General features: G+C 40.0%; 1 protein-coding gene across 2 annotated transcripts; it reads left to right on the top strand.

The window, feature by feature from the left end:
* The first annotated feature begins 3,732 nt into the window (after positions 1 to 3,732).
* LOC124868956 lies at positions 3,733 to 10,337 on the top strand. 2 transcript variants are annotated; one of them, XR_007038435.1, is made up of 5 exons: positions 3,733 to 3,779; positions 5,713 to 6,756; positions 6,902 to 7,057; positions 7,321 to 7,413; positions 9,100 to 10,337. XR_007038435.1 is itself a non-coding variant. In XM_047366625.1 (5 exons), the coding sequence occupies exons 2-5, from the start codon at positions 6,592 to 6,594 to the stop codon at positions 9,406 to 9,408; spliced, it is 723 nt and encodes a 240-aa protein (XP_047222581.1). In that variant the 5' UTR covers positions 4,922 to 5,513; positions 5,713 to 6,591; the 3' UTR covers positions 9,409 to 10,337. The 2 variants fall into 2 exon arrangements, 1 of the variants encoding a protein (XP_047222581.1); XM_047366625.1 differs by lacking the exon at positions 3,733 to 3,779 and adding an exon at positions 4,922 to 5,513.
* Positions 10,338 to 22,566: the final 12,229 nt, after the last annotated feature.

Here is a 22,566-nt window from a genome sequence, read left to right as displayed (position 1 = left end):
CAGGTAGTGCAGCTCATCCAGGATGGCACATCAATGTGGTCTCAGACCCCTTGTGAGACCATAGGCTGGTGTGTTTGGACCTGGGTTCCTCCTAATGTAGGACAATGCTAGACCTCATGTGGCTGGAGTGTGTCAGCAGTTCCTGCAAGATGAAGACATTGAAGCTATGGACTGGACCGCCCGTTCCCCTGACCTGAATCTGATTGAGCCCATCTGGGACATCATGTCTCGCTCCATCCACCAACGTCACGTTGCACCACAGACTGTCTAGGAGTTGACGGGTGCTTTAGTCCAGGTCTGGGAGGAGATCCCTCAGGAGACCATCCGCCGTCTCATCAGGAGCATGCCCAGGCATTGTAGGGAAGTCATACAGGCACGGGGAGACCACACACAATACTGAGCCTCTTTTTGACTTGTTTTAAGGACATTACATCAAAGTTGGATCAGCCTGTAGTGTGTTTTTCCACTTTAAGTTTGTGTGTGACTCCAAATCCAGGCCTCCATTTGTTAATAAATTTGATTTCCATTGATGATTTTTGTCGGATTTTGTTGTCAGCACATTCAACTTTGTACAGAACAAAGTATTCAATGAGAATATTTCATTCATTCAAATCTAGGATGTGTTATTTGAGTGTTCCCTTTTTTTTTTTTTTGAGCAGTGTATATCTATATATATAGATAGATACATATAAATACAGATTGATATATATATTCTTTTTCTGATACACAGACACACATATGGAGATTGACAGACACACATATGGAGATTGAGAGAACTAGGGTGAATGTGTTGACAGCCACTGTTTAAATTCCGAGAAACCTTTCCTGTGTGTATGACAATCATAGTTCTTTTTATCTAAAAATGTTTAGAAAAATCAAGGATGCATTCCTAGTTTAATCACAAGTATTGAAATAAGTTTAAAGTTGGTAAACAATGGTGCAAGACTAAAGGATGATATGGAGTGAACATCCAGCTGCATTTGGTAGAGGTTTTAAAGAAAGCATCAATGTTGAGCACAATAATATTGCCTTTTGCCATTCTTGTTCTCATGCTGGGAGTATAACAAGCTAATTGTACTTACTTAGCCAGACTACACTCACAGAAATATTTAACCCTAATTTCAAGATTAATTTAAGAGCATGAAGTGTTAAGGATCAATACAAACATAATGTTAGAGATTTAAAGTAACATTGATGATTGCATTAATTCAAAAGAACCAGCAAACAGATTATTTCAAAATGTATTGATTTCCAGTTCCCAATACATATCAGTAACATATCCTGAATTGTAAAATTTAGATTCAACTTTAAAATATTCAAATGAAAGGAAAAATACAAAATTCCTTTTGCAGGTTTCTAAGCCTATAGTTAAAAGTTATTATAAACTTATAGTTTACAATAATACATGTCTATAATAATAAATGTAGTATAGAAAGCTGTCTCAACAAAAAAATATATAAACCCTTTAATCAATCTGTTTTAGTATGTACCAGATTCACAGCCAGGCTCCTAAAGCAGGAAATTGATCATTATATAGACAGAGGTAAAACCTAGATGAACTATAAAAGGTTGTCACAGGAACAAGCAAGGACAGAGACTACAAGCCTAATAATTACTAAATTTGTTTTGAGTGAGGTTCCTGTTTCAATTTTGTTCGGTGTATCTTCTTCCTGTGTCCTTTAGAAACGTGTCATTTGACATCCTGTGAGGAAACCAGGGTTTTTACAAGATGAAATTTATTGTAAGATTTATGAAAAATGTCTTCTCCTGTTTGAATTTGGGTTTTTTTCTTCCTTTCTGCTATTTCTTTAAATTAACAAGAAACTTTCAAAGTTAAAACTGAGAAGATCCTTGATTTTTACTGGATTCTGTGTTTGACTGAATGTGCCTAAACTGACTCGAAATGCATTTTTTTTAAACTGTCCTTGCCTTAAAATCTGAGTGGAGCACATCAAACATAAGCAAATTCTTTCATCATTTTATTAGGTATGAATACAAAAGAAGTAAGTTTAGTTCATTCTTTGCAAAAAATGTAAAACATAACATCTATAATTATAATGAATAACATCTGTTTACAGAAAACGCTGTAAGAGGTTGGTGGATTGATTGGTATCAGCGATACAAAGTCTATTACTTCTAATATCTAATATCAGTAATTCCCACCTACTCCAAAATTGATCCATATGAATCGTTTTTGGTGGCACCTTGGTATTCTCTTATAAAATGCAGTTTTGATGAAAATTTGATCTGGAAGACTCACCTCCACCACCGGCTCCGTACTATGACTCCATCATGTGTCTCCACTCCATCAATCAGCGTCAAGTCTGCATTCCTCCTCAGCCAATCACCCTTCAAGGCTCCAACACCTCCAACCATGAATCTCCCTGCTCTCCCGCTGAGCTTCGATTCCCCTTCTAAGAATCAATGAGATAGTCCTGCCTGTAACCCGGCTCCTGCCGCCACATCACCCGGCCGTCTCCGGCAGCAGCTTCTCTTCCTAGCGATCATCTGGCACCCCAGGCTTCCACGTCTTCTTCTACACTGAAAAAATGGGAATTGGCAGGTCTTTCAATTTGTATAAACAGAATAAGTTAATGCTACACAAGAGATTCATGTGTCTTTTGTTTTCATGATTGAATAAAATACTATTTACTTAATTATCAACAATAATGAAAATACAAATTTTTCTTGTGTTGATTGAACATTACAAAATTAGATTACTAAAGCCATTGTAATCATGTTTTATCATCACCGGAAATGATGCAATTTATCGAAAGAAAAAACTAAATATGATTGGATAATAATAAGAGCGGTCTTTAGAGTCTTAACCAATAAGACGCCAACCAACATATTAAGGAGATCACAGTTAACCGCGCAGTTTCGTTCCGACTCTTCAGCCACAAGCGCTTCTGCCAAAGCTTTTGGAGGCACACTGATTAGGTAAGTGAATTAAATATATATATTTTTCCAGTTGGCCAAGTTTCCACAAGATTCTTACGCTATATGTTGTACGAAAAGTAATCTGTTATGCATCTAAATGTTGGTCTTTGCTTCTCACTTTGCTAGCTAACTTTGGTGTAAGCTACGTGGATAGCTCATAATATTTTAGCAAAGTAGTCCACAGAAAACAGTTCTTACTGGTCATACTTGGAATTTATGTGTGTGTAAGAGAGCATGAGGACGTTTTAACGGCTTAGTAAGCGAGTAAAAGGGCACTGAGCGAGCGCAACAGTACTTTTTTTTTTTTCCTCATGGCTACCGCGGCTAATTAGTCTGGCTGTAACTGCCAGATTGTCAAGCTGGGTGCGCCACGGTGCGGTACATTAATACTGGCCGCTGACGCATAAAGAAGTCTCGCGCTATTTGTTTTTTTACATCAATGACACTTTTCCACAGTGACATTCTTCTGTCTTTAATACGTATATATATGTATGTATGTTTGTTTATGTCTGGGCTGTATAATGAATTTTAATTATAAATGGCTTATAGTTAGGGGTTGTTTTCTCTTTTTTGTGAACCTAGATTATTTAGTATAAAGAAACATTTTTGTAATGTTAACTTCTAAACTTTAAGCATCCATGAATTTGACACTGATAGCAGATTTGTGTCAGGGCTTTTGTGTTTTAGTACTCAGGTGGACAGGTTTGAAGGTGGGGGGTGTATTGCTAAAGTGACCCATTGGATATTCAATAATTTGATTCTGGATTTTCTTTGTGTCTTACAGGGATATGTGGTCCTGGTAATGTGGAGTTGTAAGGGGTGCTCAGAAACGGTGTCAAGTAGGTCCAAGCTTTTGCATCACTACAAGTTAAAACATCCCCATTTTGGATGTCATTCTCACTTCCCATGTACATACCTGCATTGTCCATGCACCTTTAAAACATGGAATGCCCTTATTGTCCATCAACATAAATTCCACAGCACAGGGGATGACTTTGAAGTCTGCAACCCACTTGGTACCTCACGAAAGCAACACAAGCTTTGTGCCATTTATTGGGTTTTGGCAAACTTGCCTCCAGGATCTCATTCCTCCCTATCATCCATCTACTTGTCAGTGCTGTGCAAAACCACAGATATTAAAACCTATGGTTATGACAAAATATTGGAACCTCTTCTACAAGATCTGAAAAATCTTGAGGAACATGGTGTTTTTGTTCCACTGTTAGGAGAGTCGGTTAAAGGTACGGTCTTAAGTGTAGCTTCAGACAACCTTGGAGCACACAGTGTTGCAGGATTTCAACAAAGTTTTTCTGTAGAACACTATTGCAGATTTTGCATAGGGAACAGTAGTGATATTCAGCTGTATTCTGTTGCATCTGGTGCTTTCCCGCTGAGAAACAAGGAGCTTCACCAGGTCCATGTCAAACAAGCTCAAGACACGGGTACAAGCTGTTGTGGAGTTAAAAGAGAATGTGTCTTCTCAAAAAATCTTTCCCACTTTCATGTCATATTTGGTTATCTGCCTGATCTTGCCCACGATGTTTTTGAGGGTATAATCCCAGTAGAGTTGGCACATTGCTTGACAGTGCTTGTATCAAATAAGTTTTTCACGTTAGCTGACTTAAACAATGCGATTCTGAAGTTCCCCTATCAATGGGCAGATAAGACAAGCAGGCCTCATGTAGTGTCACAAACTTTCTCTAGCACAAAAACGGTTGGAGGAAATGCACACGAAAACTAGAGCTTGCTCCGGTTCTTGCCTTTTTTAGTTGGACCACTTGTGCCTGAGGATGAGCCTGCGTGGCTTGTTCTCATGGATCTGAAGGATATCACAGAACTTGTTGTCTCCCCTGTGCATAGCAATGACTCACTGGCTTTTTTGGAAAGCAAAACCATAGAGCATAGACAGAGATATCAGGCACTGATCCCTGACGTCAAGCTACTACCCAAACACCATTATTTGGAGCATTATCCCCAGATGATTAGGTTTTTTGGTCCACTTGTTGAGCATTGGACAATGCGTTTTGAGGCTAAGCATAGTTTTTTTAAGCAGGTCATCAGACACACAAGCTGCTTCAAAAATGTACCTCTCTCATTAGCCTTAAAGCATCAGATGATGATTGCTTACCATCTGAGCTCCCCATCTCTTGGCAAGTCTGAACAAGAGGTCTCAACTGTAAGAACATTTCCAGTCGATTTGCTTAAAGAAGAGATAGCTCAAGTAATTAGGCATAGATTCCCTGACAAAGTAGAGGTTGACCTTGCACAGTGTGTGACAATAAAGGGCATAACCTACAGGAAGGGAATGGTACTGGCCCACAAGGCAGTAGGTGGATTGCCAGGATTCTGTGAAATAAACCACATCTGCATTGTAAACCACAGCATATTCTACATTGTCAGAGAGCTTGGTGGCTGGTACAGAGAGCATTACAGAGCTTTTGAGCTCAACCCAGTATCCGCAAGAATGTTCACGCTTCTTTCACTCAGTGAACTCCTCGATACTTATCTGCTGGTTGACTACAAGATTGGATCAGTCCGCATGGTGACTTTAAAAAGGCATATAGAAATACAAGGTGTGCAGATGAGTGCGATATTATGACTTGTAATTTATTCAATAAATTCAGTCGCATGTATTTCATTAGATATCATTTATTTTTAATTAATGTCCAACTTTTACAACTTTGCACTCTGTTGAGTATAGGTAACTTGTTGAAGACTTTAAATATTGAAATGATCCTTTCTGGATGTCTGATTTGTAATTTCTGTCCACAGAGTAACTGCTTAAAATGGGAACTCCAATGATCCTAAAGATTGTCTTGACGGATGGAACATGTCAAAGGCTCACTCTCTCCAATGCACTTCCTGAATCAATTAAGGATCTCATTGGTGAAGTCAAGACACAGTGTGGTCTTCAGGGCAATATCAGACTTCAGTTTATGGACTCCTTGTTTGGGAACGAGTTCCTTAACCTTACCTCACTTTCAGAAGTAGCAGACAAAGGGACTCTCAAAGTCATCGACATGTCAATGCCCACTACTATGCTACATGAGGATTATATTGTTCTTGATCTTGTCCAAGACTCCGAAGTCCCCAGTGCTTCCTCTGTTAACCACTCCCTTCTGTCTGATGGATCTGTGGACACAGATGTGTTGTCATCAAATGAGTCAACAAGCTCACGGTCTTCTTGGCCTCCTGTCTTTTATGTGCCCAAGTTTCCCTACGATGCGGAATTAAAACTTGAGAAGGCAAGTATGGCATACAATCAGAATGGAACTGTACTTATTCCAGATCCGAAGTTGAAGTCAACCATCCTTGATGGTTTGGTGCAGGAAATTGTCCAGTACAAAGTGTATGTCAGTGATAAAGAAATGGATCAAGTTGCTCAGAGTCTGATCAAGAAGCATCCCTGTCTAACTGAGAGAGGCTCCACCACTGGATGTGGAGGATGGAAGACCAGCTTGAAATATAAACTTGCCAACTATCGAACCCAGCTACGAAAACTGGGGTGCCCAGAGCTGACTGTTAACTTCTTTAAAGAACAAACCTGTTGGAAGATGCTGCGCAGCCTTTGGTGTCAAAAAAGCAAAGAGGGCAGAAGTAAACTTTTGCCCAATATACCCATCAGAAGAAACTGAGGAAAGTCTAGAGGTGATGTGGAACGCTTTACTCTTGGACTTAAAGAAGAGGAACAACAGAGAGTTGGTGAAACTAAAGATGGGAAAAACATTTGCATACAGAAGACATGAAATTGTTCGTGATGCACCAATGGTGGAGGCTTTAATGGCAAGATGGCCTGCTCTATTTGATATCTGTGAGGTAAGGGATGTCTTTTTGGAAGTGGTGTTGATCTAAAATGTTTAGCCACTGTTATTTGACAGCCCACTTCTGCAGCAGGAGTGATTGTGGTCCTCTTCCAGGTGTTAAAAATTTGAAGCTCATTCCTTTGTGCTAATTTTTTCAGATCAATGCTGAGTTTAAGAGAATTACCACCATCCCACTTCAATCGAAGTTCTTATCTCAGCTGGACCTCCATTTTAACAACCTGATGAAGCTGTTCAAAAGAAGAGGAGGACAGTTTGGACAAAAGTTGAAACAAATTGTGGCACAAATGGATGATGTAAGTGATGAAGCCTTAATACTCATAACGCAACTTGGGACCTTTTTGGACAAAGATTTTTCTAAATGTGGAAAACAAAGGGTTTCTTCTCATAAATGCTCTCATCTTGTCCTATTACATCTGCTTGTTTTTGTTTAAATCTTCACCTTAACTATATTAGTTTGTATGCCTTTACCTTAAGAGCATTTGTGTAATGTAAATTTTTAAACTTCATAGTCAGGTACAAAGCCCGAAAGACGCTAATCCCATTCATTTCTTTGTAGTGTGAAGATGTTTATACAGGACGAGTGTGTGTCATTAAGAGAGTGTCCATCTACATGGGAGAAGATTCCGACCACCTCATCCAAGAGTATGTGGTAAGTGCGCGTGTGTGTTTATCTATATATGTGTATGTGTTTGTATATATATGTGTGTGTGTGTACTGGTCAAAAAAATAAAGGGAACACTTAAACAACCCAATATAACTCCAAGTAAATCAAATTTCTGTGAAATCAAACTGTCCACTTAGGAAGCAACACTGATTGACAATCAGTTTCACAGATGTTGTTCAAATGGAATAGACAACAGGGGGAAATCTTTGGCGATTAGCAAGACACTCAATAAAGGAGTGGTTCTGCAGGTGGGGACCACAGACCACTTCTCAGTACCTATGCTTTCTGGCTGATGTTTTGGTCACTTTTGAATGCTGGTGGTGCTTTCACACTTGTGGTAGCATGAGACGGACTCTACAACCCACACAAGTAGCTCAGGTAGTGCAGCTCATCCAGGATGGCACATCAATGCGAGCTGTGGCAAGAAGGTTTGCTGTGTCTGTCAGCGTAGTGTCCAGAGCCTGGAGGTGCTACCAGGAGACAGGCCAGTACACCAGGAGACGTGGAGGAGGCCGTAGGAGGGCAACAACCCAACAGCAGGACCGCTACCTCCAGCTTTGTGCAAGGAGGAACAGGAGGACCACTGCCAGAGCCCTGCAAAATGACCTCCAGCAGGCCACAAATGTACATGTGTCTGCACAAACGTTTAGAAACCGACTCCATGAGGATGGTACGAGGGCCCGACGTCCACAAATGGGGGTTGTGCTCACAGTCCAACACCGTGCAAGACGCTTGGCATTTGCCAGAAAACACCAGGATTGGCAAATTCGCCACTGGCGCTCTGTGCTCTTCATAGATGAAAGCAGGTTCACACTGAGCACACGTGACAGACGGGTCTGGAGACACCGTGGAGAGCGATCTGCTGCCTGCAGCATTCTTCAGCATGACCGGTTTGGCAGTGGGTCAATAATGGTGTGGGGTGGCATTTCTTTGGAGGGCCGCACAGCCCTCCATGTGCTCACCAGAGATAGCCTGACTGCCATTTGGTACCGAGATGAGATCCTCAGACCCCTTGTGAGACCATATGTTGGTGTGGTTGGCCCTGGGTTCCTCCTAATGCAGGACAATGCTAGACCTCATGTGGCTGGAGTGTGTCAGCAGTTCCTGCAAGATGAAGACATTGAAGCTATGGACTGGCCAGCCCGTTCCCCAGACCTGAATCTGATTGAGCACATCTGGGACATCATGTCTCGCTCCATCCACCAACGTCACGTTGCTCCACAAACTGTCCAGGAGTTGACGGATGCTTTAGTCCAGGTCTGGGAGGAGATCCCTCAAGAGACCATCCACCGTCTCATCAGGAGCATGCCCAGGTGTTGTAGGGAGGTCATACAGGCATGTGGAGGCCACACACAATACTGAGCCTCATTCTGACTTGTTTTAAGGACATTACATCAAAGTTGGATCAGCCTATAGTGAGTTTTTCCACTTTAATTTTGTGTGTGACTCCAAATCCAGGCCTCCATTGGTTAATAAATTTGATTTCCATTGATGATTTTTGTCGGATTTTGTTGTCAGCACATTCAACTTTGTACAGAACAAAGTATTTAATGAAAATATTTCATTCATTCGAATCTAGGATGTGTTATTTGAGTGTTCCCTTTATTTTTTGGAGCAGTGTATGTGTTTACACACATGTGGCTTGGCTTGACATGTTTTCTTTTTACATAGGGTATGGATGAAGCTGCCATCAATGAGGCCATCGAAGACAGCACTGTTGGAACTTATCTTATCAAGGAAGAAGCTTCAGCACATGCACAAGAGGTTGGAGTTGTTCTTGAAGGCATCAGGGTGATGACTAACTTGGATAATATAGCATTTGCTGTGGTATTGCTATTTGGACTAATATATGTGCTGAATCTTGCATATCTTGCTGACCTTTGCTACACTTTTGAGGTGTTCCAGAAGATTTTTATGGAATTGGATGGAGGTAAACTCTCCAACAAGGCGCTAGCTCTCAAAAACCGCCTCTTTGAATGAGGCGTCAAAGATCTTGATTTTTTTTTCATTTTCTATGCAGTTATGTTGTGATGCTCACGGTTTCTTTTCATTTTTTCTATCTCTTTTCCTCATGACTCCATTGCTGGATAAAAGTATTTTCCTTTTTGTGTTCCAATGTTTAGAAGAAATGTTTGAGGGATTGTAGAGATATGTTCTGGGTCAACCTTGAAGTAGCAGTAAGAAACCTTTTATTAAAAAGATGTTTTTTACATATTGTTTAAAATGTCACTAAGTCATTACAGTATATATAACATGAGACAGATAAATTGAAAAAAAAATTATTTCTGTATTTCTGTCTTATACTGATGGCATAGGGACCGTTTTTGCAAATATGTAAAAAACATTTATTATAAAATTTGCATACTGCTGCTTTCATGTTATGTTAAGAAGATTCACGTAGTTGTTCAACAATGTCATCTAAGTGTAAAATGTTGCTATTATTCTAAATGGCTTATTACAAAGGTGTATTAGGATGTGAAATCCTTAGCTGCTTGCGTTTTTCTTAATTTTAGCTGAAATCTTTTTAAATGGTAAACACATTCCATGCGTTTCTCTTCAAATTCAGTGTAATGGGAATTTTAGAAATATTTCATACAAAAACAAGTTATGCATTTTTAAACCTGTTTATTAATAGAAGTTTGTTTCTATTTTCAGGTAAGTCCTAATTTAGTATTATTCCTTTTAATTTTAAAAATGTTAAAGGCAAAACTTTTGTAAAAGATGGTATCATTTATAGGCACTGTAGCTTTTATTTTCTGCTAAGGCCATTGTTCTTGTAAAATGTTTACAAATGTCTAATATTTAAAATTGTTTTTGAGTTGTATTTGCATACAAGACTAAAATCCCCAAAAGGTGTAAGATGTTTTATGGCTGTGATTTTGGCTTGTTCATGGCAGGTCTCTACTTTGCTGAAGTTTTAATAAAGGTGAATTGTTCAGCAGCACTTGTATTTTCCTTTGTTTGGTAAAAAATCTGTTTATATTTAATTTTAGTTTTTTCCCATTAGCAAGGTATGTATTTTTATAAAGTTAACTTGAAAAAATCAAGCAGTATTTAAAGCTGTAGCATTTTCCAGGAACATGATTACATAGGCTTTACATTATATAATTCTATTAAGCAATACTGGCAATCAAAACTAAGTTGGTGTTATCCATCAAAATATCGTTACTGGGACATTAAAAAAGATAGTAATACCATATCATATATTTGCATTATGTCAACAGATAAAAAGTTTGTGTTCAACATAATATTTTTAAGTAATTTTTTGTAAATTAAATATGTGGGTTTGACAAGAAGTACGTACTTGAGGGAAAGAGGGAAATTAAGTCAGTTTTACTTGTTCTCATTGTGTGGGACCGATGTACACAATACAATCAAGTAAATTGAACAAACTTTTTTTTTCAGTGTACTCCAGTTGTCCCTCAATCCTCCCTGCTTCGTTCATTCCGTTCATGGATTCTCTCCAGCGCTCAATATCATCCATTACTCTGCTTCTTCAAGAGTTCGCTTCCAACTCTGCCACGTCAGCACTTCCTTTTCTCCGCTCTGCCGATGCTCAACCCACTCCTAGGCTACTCCCACTGTCATTCACCATCTCTAAGGGTGAGATGTATCACTTCATTCTCTTTTCTCAACTGTTTCCTCATTCATATGCCTTTCAGCATGCTGCGTTTCCCACTCCTCTTTTACATCCAGGTAGATCATACCTGAATCTACCACGCATTCTAACATCTCGCTCAGGCTCTGCTCCAAAAACAGCTTCTGCTCTTAAACTCCATAGAATAAGCTCGATCCCACTGTCCCTCATCGTTGACCTACATTTCAGACATGGCTTCCCAATTTTTGTATCAAATCACAAATCCTTCTCTGCCAAGCTGCATCCACCCTCACTCAATCAGGAGTCTGCTAGACTGGTTTATTCTCACCACTGAAATTTGATCAAGCCACCTCTGATTCCTGCGGCTCAGTCAGCCATCAGAGCGCTCTTTGTTCTTGTCTGCCTTTCTTCCAGCACTCCTGCCCAGCAAACACAAGGTGCTGGCTTCCCACCCCAGTCTCCTTACGAACAGGAATGGTATCTCTTTCTTTTACAGCGACGTCGTTCTGTCGACTGACTCGTTTCAGTTTTTACGGTCTCTAGTCCCGGTCCAAAAGATGGCCTCTCGAACGGATGGTTTACAATCCTTTGTTGACAAAGCCTTGCATGTGAACACATCATTAGAGCTAAGAATATACAGAATGTAATACCTTAGTAGCTCTAACAATATGCTGCTTTTAACCTTTTTTGCCTTATCATTTACCATAAATGAATTATTTACCTTACATTATTACAAACCCCTTTCATCGTTGACAAATTTTCCCTTGAGTGCTTTTATCCTGTTTTACCATGTATATTTATTAAACTTATAAATATTGCCATCTTTATTTTCTCTAGCATTAAACAAAATAATGCAACATATAATATTTCAATTGTTTGTGACTTTACTTAGTTTATAATATTGAAAGTAGTAAAAATATAACAGCAACCTGTTTGCTCCGTAGAATATCTAAATATTCATTTACACATTCGAACATTTATACCAACCTTGTTCCCTTATCATCCAGGCGCTAAGGATCATTTACTGTTTAGATACATCTTAACTATCTTTTCCCGTTATAATCGTGGTGCCCACTTTCTCTCGGCAGACCAGGTCGGCGCTGCTCTGTTCAGCTTGCGGCAATCAATTTACAGCACCTTCCCGGACTTAGTGTTTTCATAAAACAAGCATTAACTGCATTACTGCCGCAGCAGAATAACAAACTCTTATGAAACATTTTATGGACAGACAATATTTCATGGACATACAGGGGTTGGACAATGAAACTGAAACACCTGTCATTTTAGTGTGGGAGGTTTCATGGCTAAATTGGACCAGCCTGGTAGCCAGTCTTCATTGATTGCACATTGCACCAGTAAGAGCAAAGTGTGAAGGTTCAATTAGCAGGGTAAGAGCACAGTTTTGCTCAAAACATTGAAATGCACACAACATTATGGGTGAAATACCACAGTTCAAAAGAGGACAAATTGTTGGTGCACGTCTTGCTGGCGCATCTGTGACCAAGACAGCAAGTCTTTGTGATGTATCGGTATCCACGGTATCCAGGGTAATGTCAGCATACCACCAAGAAGGACGAACCACATCCAACAGGATTAACTGTGGACACAAGAGGAAGCTGTCTGAAAGGGATGTTCGGGTGCTAACCCGGATTGTATCCAAAAAACATAAAACCACGGCAGCCCAAATAACAGCAGAAATGTGCACCTCGACTCTCCTGTTTCCACCAGAACTGTCCGTCGGGAGCTCCACAGGGTCAATATACACGGCCGGGCTGCTATAGCCATACCTTTGGTCAATCATGCCAATGCCAAACGTCGGTTTCAATGGTGCAAGAAGCGCAAATCTTGGGCTGTGGACAATGTGAAACATGTATTGTTCTCTGATGAGTCCACCTTTACTGTTTTCCCCACATCCAGGAAAGTTACGGTGTGGAGAAGCCCCAAAGAAGCGTACCACCCAGACTGTTGCATGCCCAGAGTGAAGCATGGGGGTGGATCAGTGATGGTTTGGGCTGCCATATCATGGCATTCCCTTGGCCCAATACTTGTGCTAGATGGGTGCATCACTGCCAAGGACTACCGAACCATTCTTGAGGACCATGTGCATCCAATGGATCAAACATTGTATCCTGAAGGTGGTGCCGTGTATCAGGATGACAATGAACCAATACACACAGCAAGACTGGTGAAAGATTGGTTTGATGAACATGAAAGTGAAGTTGAACATCTCCCATGGCCTGCACAGTCACCAGATCTAAATATTATTGAGCCACTCTGGGGTGTTTTGGAGGAGCGAGTCAGGAAACGTTTTCCTCCACCAGTATCACGTAGTGACCTGGCCACTATCCTGCAAGAAGAATGGCTTAAAATCCCTCTGACCATTGTGCAGGACTTGTATATGTTTTCCCAAGACGAACTGATGCTGTATTGGCCGCAAAAGGAGGCCCTACACCATATTAATAAATTATTGTGGTCTAAAACCAGGTGTTTCAGTTTCATTGTCCAACCCCTGTAGCTCTTACCTCCATCGAATCCTGGCAGACCTGTCATGTTCGAGGTTATTCTAATTCAGTCACTGATGCCCTGTCTCGTTTTAAATTTTCAGGTATACTGCCATCTCTGTCCATCAGCCTACTTTCACCCTTCTCCGATTATTCCTCTCTCTCCTTTCTCCGTCGCAAACAGTCTATCATTGCTGTATCTCAGGTCTAGCTCCTTCCACTTTCAAATCCCATTCCTTCGCCTGGCAAACCTTTGTAAATTTTGCCTTGCTGTAACCATTGTACACGGTTCACATTCAAACAGTCCTAGCTTTCCTTACTCATTGTTTTTAACATTTTCGTTTCAAGCTCCCCTACATCTCTGCCTTTTAGCAGGAATCTATTTTTATCAATAGATCTTCTTTCTGACCCCACGCCGAGCTTTTCACTCTTCATGTGATTACATTTCTTCTCAAAGGCATCTCAAATCATTACATTCCACAGCCTGACTCTATTATACTTCCCCTCTTTAAAAAAAAAAGTCTCCATGTGACCCTTCACTCTGGTTGTTTTTCAACTTATTTCAAGTCTCTTCTCTCCAGCGCCTTCCTCCTCGCCTTATTCGGCTTTCTTAGTCTAAGCGAATTTACTTCTGCTTCTAATTCAGTAATGCCATCTAGAGATTCAGCCATTTCGGACCTCAAGTTCTATCAGGTCCATTTCAAACTTTACTTCAAACACATCAAATGTAAAGGTCCATGTTTAATTTCCATAGCTCGCCTTGATGGCCTGATTTCTCCTTTCCAAGCTATGTTCTCTTTTGTTCTCAAACGTCACAAATCAGCTCACCCTTCATGCCCCTTTTTCCTTACTCCAGAAGGAGTTCCCATGATCGCCTCCTGGTTCCTCAAATTTGTGAGGCAAAGTTTAGTTCAATGCAACCCTCCCCTTAGTCAATTCTCAGGTCACTCATTCAGAATCGGGGCAGCCACTTCAGCAGCTACCCAAGGAGTTTCCACAGCTTTCCTACAACAACTCAGCCGCTTGTCGACTTCAGCATTCTCTTCATATGTCCGCCCAAACTTCCATTCTGTGCTCTGCTCAATGATCTATCAGCTCTTAGGTAAGAGCTTCTGCATTAACTGGTGATGGTTGGCCTTTTCAGTTTAAACTTATCCTTGCTTCCCCTTCTTGCCTGTCAGGCACAATTAAGTCTTTCTCTCTGCCCGCCTTGTCAGGTTTACCAAGTTCCAATCCTCTTGCTTGTCAGCTATAACTTATTTTCTCCCTTCACCTGTCGGGCTCGCCCACGTCCGCATCCGCCAGGCCTAGTCAGGTTTATCATGTCCCGTACACGCCTCATCAGGCGTGTTCCAGCCTAAGCAATTTATTCCATTCCCTCTCCAGCCAGTGTGCTTCATCTTTCTCCTTCACTCATTAGGCTCAGTTTAGCTCTTACTCAACACTTTGTTATGTTTCCTCTCCCTTGACTTTGGCCAGATTCATGTCCTTCCCCTTCTTCGCCTGTCAGGCTCTTATCATCCTTTTCCTCCCCACCCTTGTCCTCCATTCATATCACTTTTTGCTCAGCCTTGGCCTCAGTTTTTGGGGGGTGACATATCTAATCCTAACTCCATGATGTTCAAGCCCTCTATGGGTTTCAGGTTAAGTGTATTTACTTCCTCTAATAACTTCCGTTCCATCTAGATATTTAGTCTTCTCAGACTTCAAGTTCTATCCTGATCATTTCAAACCCCATCTCAATATACCGAAGGGAAGGCCCATGTTTCATCTCTATTGTTTGCCTCGATGACCCATTCAGTTAATTTCAAGCCATGCTCAAATTCGCACTCAAACATCACCCATTATGCCCCTCTTTCTCACTCCAGTAGGAGCCCTATGTTGCCTCCTCGTTCCTCATACATTTTAGACAGACTCTAATCCAATGCAACCTGTCCCCGGTCAGTTTTCTAGCCATTCATTTAGAATAGGGGCAGCCATTACTGCAGCCACCCAAGGAGTCTCAACAGCTTCCCATCAACAACTCGGCCACTGGTCATCTTCATCCTTCTATCCTATGTTTGTTCAGACTTTTCTCTGTGTTAGCTGCACAAAGATCTCTCAGTCCTTGGGTAAGAACTTCTTTCATTATCTGGTGATGGATGACCCTTCATTAAATCATATTTATCATCTTAGACAGATTGTCTTATCTTAATTCATGTCTCTTATCCCTGTTTCTCAAGGTCCTTCGTCAGCATCCGTCATCCTCATTCATTAATTCTCTCACCGCCTCGTCATCTCTTCATTCTCCCCTTCATCAGATTCAGCTGCATCATCGTCCTTCTGTCTAAATCATGCTCATGCCTACGCAGACTCTCTCACCACACGCATGCCTACGCAGGCTCACTTACCACACACATTCTCCATTCTCATGCCTATGCGGCCCATTCTCCATTCTCATGCCTATGCAGGCTCACTACCTGCATCTATTCATCTTTTTCATGCCTTCTCGGCTCATCACATTTATCATTTCCCACGCAGCCCATTCTCCATTCTTATGCCTATGCAGGCTCACTCACCCGCATCCATTCATCATTTTCATGACTTCGCGGAACTCTACAAACATTATTGCCTACGTGGCTCATTTTCCATTCTCATGCCTACGCAGACTCACTCACCTGCATCCATTCATCATTTTCATGTCTTCTTTGGCTCAGTACATTCTTGATAGGTATTATTTAGTCAACTCAGAGGTAAGGAAACGACACAGTCAGTTATACTTGCAGCAAGGGTAGGTCACACTCTGCAGTGCAAAACTACAAAGTATTAACACTACTCCCTCTTTATTTATACATGCTTGCTCACACACAGTTCAAACAACATTCAAGGTGGGTGTGTATGTGTGTATGTGTGGGGTCAGAAAGGTTAGGGTTCATGTGTCTTGATTTTAGAGAAAGGAGTGAGGATTGGTGCCAGTCCCTAGATGTTGCTGATAATAGCATAACTCACCCTTCTCTCTTATCTCTTTGTCTATGACATGTGGGGGAAGAAAGCACTTAGAGCAGACACAAGTGATAAACAATATAAAAAGTCATAAAAACCCTAACAATTCTTAATTGCTGTGTGATCTATCATTTCACACCTGCGCATACTCTGTCATCATTCTCTTGCCTATGTAGATTCATCTATCATTCTCCTGCCTTCACAGGCTCACTCACCAGCATCCAGACAGCATTCTCCTGCCTTCGCGGCACAATTCATTCATCATCCTCAACGCCTTCATGGCTCGACATATCATTCTCATGCATCTGCCTTGTACCTTCGTGGCTCAACTTCATCCCCTGTCCACCTTTGTAACTCTGTCCTTCATCTATTCAATTTGATTCATCTTATCCATCCCTGCGTGTTAGATCAGAACTACCATATCATTTATTTCAGCCTCAGCCTGGCCTTGGCCCTTTTTTTGGGGGAAGACATCTCTAATCCTAATCCTAAATCATTAATTCAAGCTCATGTCATTCATAGCATTCATGTCTTCCTCCGGGGTCCGAGCGCTGAAGAAATAAACACCTGCTATTTAACTTCTCAAATTGGCATCTTTGTGTTTTTATTGTGAGTCTTTACAGGATTGAAATGGAGTTTTGACAAAAATTCAATGTGGAAGACACACCTCCGGCTCCGTACTATGACTCCATCATGCGTCTCCGCTCCAACCAATCAGTCTCAAGTCTGCATTCCTTCTCAGCCAATCACCCTTCACTTTTAAGGACCTCCAACCATGGAAGTCCCTGCTCTCCCGCCGAGCTTCGACTCTCCACCACCCCATTGCCACCATCTGGCTTCCTAGCTCGTTCCAACTCCCTTATTATCGGGCCTCCAATCCATCACCAGTATCGGATCCCGGGGGGGAAGACATCTCTAATCCTAATCCTAAATTATTCATTCAAGCTCATGTCATTCATAGTATTTGTGTCTTCCTCCGGGTTCCGGGTGCCAAAGAAATAAACATCTGCTATTTAACTTTTCTAATCGGCATCTTTGTGTTTTTATTGTGAGTCTTTACAGGATTGAATTCTGATCTAAACAGTAAAATTCAATTCAAACAGTAGCAGAACAGAACCAGAAGAGCAGAACAGAAAGCTCCGACATGATTTACACCCTGGGCTGCACTCTTATCAGAAATGAGTCATTAAACATTAACGTTCACAGGGCTGGATCTTAAAATGATTTTGCATGTATAAAAACATAAAAGATACGCAAATGTGATTCCTTACCACCCGGAATGTTATTTATCAAACCTGAAATTGATTGCGGGTGCAGTTTCTTCATCTATATTTAGCTCATCTGAAAGGGAGGTGCAAACTGGAATCCAAACATGTCTGCGTTAATTGTAAGGAAGCAAATCGTTACCATATTTCAAATGAAAAAGCATTTTCAGAAATGCTTTTTCATTTTCAAATTTTACATTTCAAATTGAATTTTGGTATCTATTTGCTGGGGTACATTTTGAAAAATAAATCTCAAATGTCTTTTTCATTTTAATTAAGTGAAAGAATGAGCAGTCTTGAAGAAGAAAATTAAAATGCAAATAGGATTATTGATTACTAATTTCATTTATGAGTCAAACAATGCACCCACATGAAAATGCTTTTTCATTTGAAATATGGTAACGATTTGCTTCCATATAATTGAGGCGAGAAGGAGGCATAGATACAATGATAGACAGCGGAGAGAGAAGACCTTCTGTGTGCGTGTCAACATATTTTGACCGTCACACATAAAATTGTAGAGATGTCATCTATCCAGAAATGCCATTCTGGAGCTCCAGCATTAAAATTCCAGCGCACCATCATTTTATGGGATAACACCGTTATGTCTGGATGCACTTGAGCAAGTTTTATGACTGATTTTACGTTTAACATCAGCTTTTTCTATTTTCGTCTTTCCAAATGTTTTTTAAAAGTGCATTAAAATTTTTCTTATTATTTTATTTATTTTTTGCAGCACTAGAGGCCTTTTATTTTCCGATAGTAGGCAGACAGGAAAGAGGGCGAAGAGAGGGGAAGACATTCGGCAAAGGTTGCCGGGTCTGGGACTCGAACCCGGGACAGCCGCACCAAAAACTATAGCCTCTGCACATGGTCGCACGCTTAACCCCTACACCACCAGCGCCAACCCTTTTTGCATTATTATTATTATTATTATTACTTCCAATTCCATGGCTTCAAACTTCATCTTTCTTATACGGCCACACTGCTCTCCTAAACTGTCCACGATGACAGCCAGTAGCACATGCAAAATTCTCATTTAAATACCAAACCATTTTTGCACTTGTTATCCTATGCCCGCACATTCTTTGTAGATTACCCACAACATGACGACTTATTGTATGTGTAATGTTTTGTTTGCACAAGGAATTTAGTGCACCTTACTTGGAATCTTTGAAGATCAGGCCCATTGTATAAATTCTACATACTATTAAAGCATTCCCATAAATTAAAACAAGAGTAAACTAGGCACTAAGTGGTGTAAAAATTAGTATGTTTACACAATGCATCAATTTGATACAAGTTCAATTAGGACTATTAGAGACCTCAACCTGACTACCTTGATTAATTCTGCTGCTGTGAAATGGCGTCAAATCTATAATCCAAGACTAGATAGCTGGCATTGGCTCTATTTCTTTATCATCAGCTATGCTATCTGAGAATAGTTTTAAGTCATAATTTTGAACCCTTTCATGTGTTTTACTCCTTTTGTACCTTTGCCTTCATAGCAGACTAGTACTAATTCTATGTAAATGGTGTCTACATTGTACAAATAGTAAGTCCATACACTACATATTGTCAAACCAGATTAGTCTTTTTGGTAATAATTTGTCATATCTCTTTACTTCTTGATTTCCCTGTCATGTCAAACATATCTGTCTAATAAAGTGGGAGTTTTATTTCGCAGAACATAGCGCATTACTGAGGGTGCTGTTTTGTGGAGTAATTTTAAATTGGCACTGTTCTGTATGTCCAAATCTCGGCTAGTGCAGTCAGGAGGAATGGAGAGCACAAAATAAAAATTCAGTGTTTTTTACTGTTCACTATGAGCTGATGACATTGAGAGAAGACAAAACCTACTTTGAATGAGCTTAAATGCTATCTTATCCATAAGTAAGATGTAAATGCTTTTCAGCAACAGCATGACAAATTACTTTTTATTTAAACTGCAGCCTAAAGAAATGATAACTCCTCTTTTTATCTTGGCAACTTGCCCATGTGCTCAATTTGGAGGTGTGTGTTCTTCGTCTTCGCTGGGAGCCCTATAATAATACACTTTTTTTTTCTTTTTTTTTTTTTGGAGAGTGTAGATGACTGGTGTCCAAAGTCAGTCCTCAGGGGCCACTGTCCTGCACGTTTTAGATCTTTCCATTATTCAACATAGCTGAATCCAATGAATGGCTTATTCAGGTCTGCTGACCTTCATAACAACACGAGAATGTAATTAAGTAATTTAATTCAGGTGTGTTAGAGTAGGGAAACATATAAAACATGCAAGATACCAGCCCTTAAAGACAGGCGTTGGAGACTTCTGACAGATTTTATTTTCAGCTGTTTGCCAAGATTATTTTTGTTGTAGCCAGGAGAGATGATGAACCCCATGTGCATCGCAGCTGTGGTGCCAAAAGCACTACAATAAATAACTTGGAATACTGCCAGCGTGGTATGAGCGTGATTGGGTTGTTGCCGTCACATGAGACAGGCATGATGACTCCTCTTTCACATCTTCTGATGACCAAAGCACGCTGGTGTCTGAAGACCAAACATCCACAGGTTTGGGTTATACTACTACTGCTGCTACTAGGTTCCTTCACATAGCAACCTAAAATATGCTGCCACCACAATGTTACACCATCACAATCATAACACGTGTGATGGAAATTCTTGCAGTAGGCATTCCACAGTGTATGACCTTTGGTTTACCTCACTCCAGTGAACATCTGTGTTAGAGGAGGAAGCTGTAAAAGCCATTATCAGAAGTTTAATGGTTAAGGACATTTGTTACGGTGATGCCTCGGGGAGAGTAGATGGTTGTTCCTAGGTAACCTTCTCACCTCTGAACTCGAGAAGGGTCTAGGGTCGTAAAACACAGACTCTTTGAAGTTGAGATAACACTGTCATGTTCTGGTATAAATACTGTGTGTGAATGTTGATCGGGGCTCTGTTTCACTGACTAACCTCGGTGTCAGGGTCTTCAAATGCTGAACGCCTTTGAATAAAACTTATAAAGACAAAGTCCGGATTTTCTCTTGTTATGAGTCAACTTCCACCCACTTTGATAAGAAAATTCCACAACACACGGAAGTTTGATGATTAATTAAAACAGATGGGGAAACTGCATGCTTCATTATTTAAGTCCCAGCATATTCATGTTCTGGATGATTTTAATGCTGTCATGCAGTTTTAGTCCAGTGTCAAGGGTTCTGTATACCATGCCAAAGATTAATCCTGAAACCAGTTATTTTTTAATACAACCATTCTAACAATTCTTCAGACTTTTTATTAGAATAGTTGTATTGTAATTCATTTCAGATAATTATTTTATTAATGAGATTTCCAAGGTAAAAATTGCGCGGATAAGCTGCTTTTTATACATTTTCTAGCTTTTTTCTCTTTTTAAGTAAGAGGTAGCTATTATCTACCAAGACAGTTTGCTAATTTTTAAATATTTATAGTATTAGTGACCACTTTAATAACCCTAAAAAGGCATTCAACTCAAGGTAATTGGTAATCCGGGGATTAGTTGTGTAGCTCTAAACTATTCTGGATTTTATGGATTCAAATTAGAGTCAATGAGAGTTTAAGCTTGTATATTAATGTTCCCAAAGGTCCCAGAGTTTGCCGAGGCTAATAAAGATTTATTTTTATGTAAAATGGACATGCCTAAGATATTCAGGCCGGACTATATGTGGAAAAAAGTTTTTGTTTGTGCAGAAAAGATTGGGAGAGTAAATTAAATGTGTGAAATTCTACGAAGACACTAAAAAATAGAGCTGCCATGTGAACATTTTATCACCGAGACCAATTATAAAAGTGTGTATGAAACTCAAAGTGCCAAAGTACTCATGCTGTGTGTGACTGTAAAAATGTGACCCTGCAGTCAGCATTATGAAATACAAGAAAGTTAATCTATGCCATAGTTTTTTTTATCTGTCAAGATAACACCATATAACCTCATCCTAACCATGGCCAATTGGTGTGTTACTTAAATGATGGAAAACTTAGAAGCTTAAATATGCTATAAAAAACAAACGTACATAAAGTATTAAACATTTTATAATAATTTTCATGAGGTCTTGTTGCCAGTATGCCAAGCTTTCACTCTGATGAACAAAGAGCTGCAACAATTGGTACAATCGCTGTCTGTGCTTTTATCTTCTCATTGTGCTGACATCTGTCACTGTCAGGTTCCTTTTGCTACTAAATGTGAGATACCTTTTTGTTTACAGTTTAATTTTGTCTGTAACATGCCCTTGAACTGGGAAAGTAATACTGCATGTTTTTTTTGTTTTGTCTTTACATTTAATTAGTTTGGTTTGATTAAAAACCATCTAAGTTAAGCATTTTATCTGCAAATTATCTAAGTTTCCTGGAAAGTTCATGCACTGTGAAAGATTTAAATCTATTCAAGTTATTCACTGGGCAAATTGATTTTAGAGATCTTGTGCTCCTTTCTGTTCTGTTCCACTTATGATTATTCCTAAATAGCCTGTCAGTTCTTTGAAACTACTGCCCAACACTCCCAACTTTGACAGATATACTTACTAGCCAGGGTTTAGATACATTGTGCCACTACCAGGTTGGACCCACTTTTACCTTCAAAACTGACTTAATTTTTAATGGTATAGATTCAAAAACATTCCTTAGAGATTATGGTCCATATTGACATGATTGTATCATACATTTACTACTTGGGTAGGTTGTGTGATTTACATAAAATATGCCAAATAGGTCAGTTTTGAAGTGTTGTGTGTTCAAAGATCCTATTCAGCAGACCTTGCTTACAAAGAGT

The sequence above is a fragment of the Girardinichthys multiradiatus genome, chromosome 5, assembly GCF_021462225.1.
Source record: "Girardinichthys multiradiatus isolate DD_20200921_A chromosome 5, DD_fGirMul_XY1, whole genome shotgun sequence".
In the NCBI taxonomy this organism is placed as follows: domain Eukaryota; kingdom Metazoa; phylum Chordata; class Actinopteri; order Cyprinodontiformes; family Goodeidae; genus Girardinichthys; species Girardinichthys multiradiatus.
This window is presented reverse-complemented; position numbering and strand designations above follow the sequence as displayed.

Excerpts from the sequence above, each read along its gene's own strand:
- LOC124868956 (XM_047366625.1), top strand. The coding sequence starts at position 6,592 with ATGTGGAACGCTTTACTCTTGGACTTAAAGAAGAGGAACAACAGAGAG. Across the intron at positions 6,757-6,901 it reads CTCTATTTGATATCTGTGAG|ATCAATGCTGAGTTTAAGAG; the intron begins GTAAGGGATGTC and ends TAATTTTTTCAG. Across the intron at positions 7,414-9,099 it reads ACCTCATCCAAGAGTATGTG|GGTATGGATGAAGCTGCCAT; the intron begins GTAAGTGCGCGT and ends CTTTTTACATAG.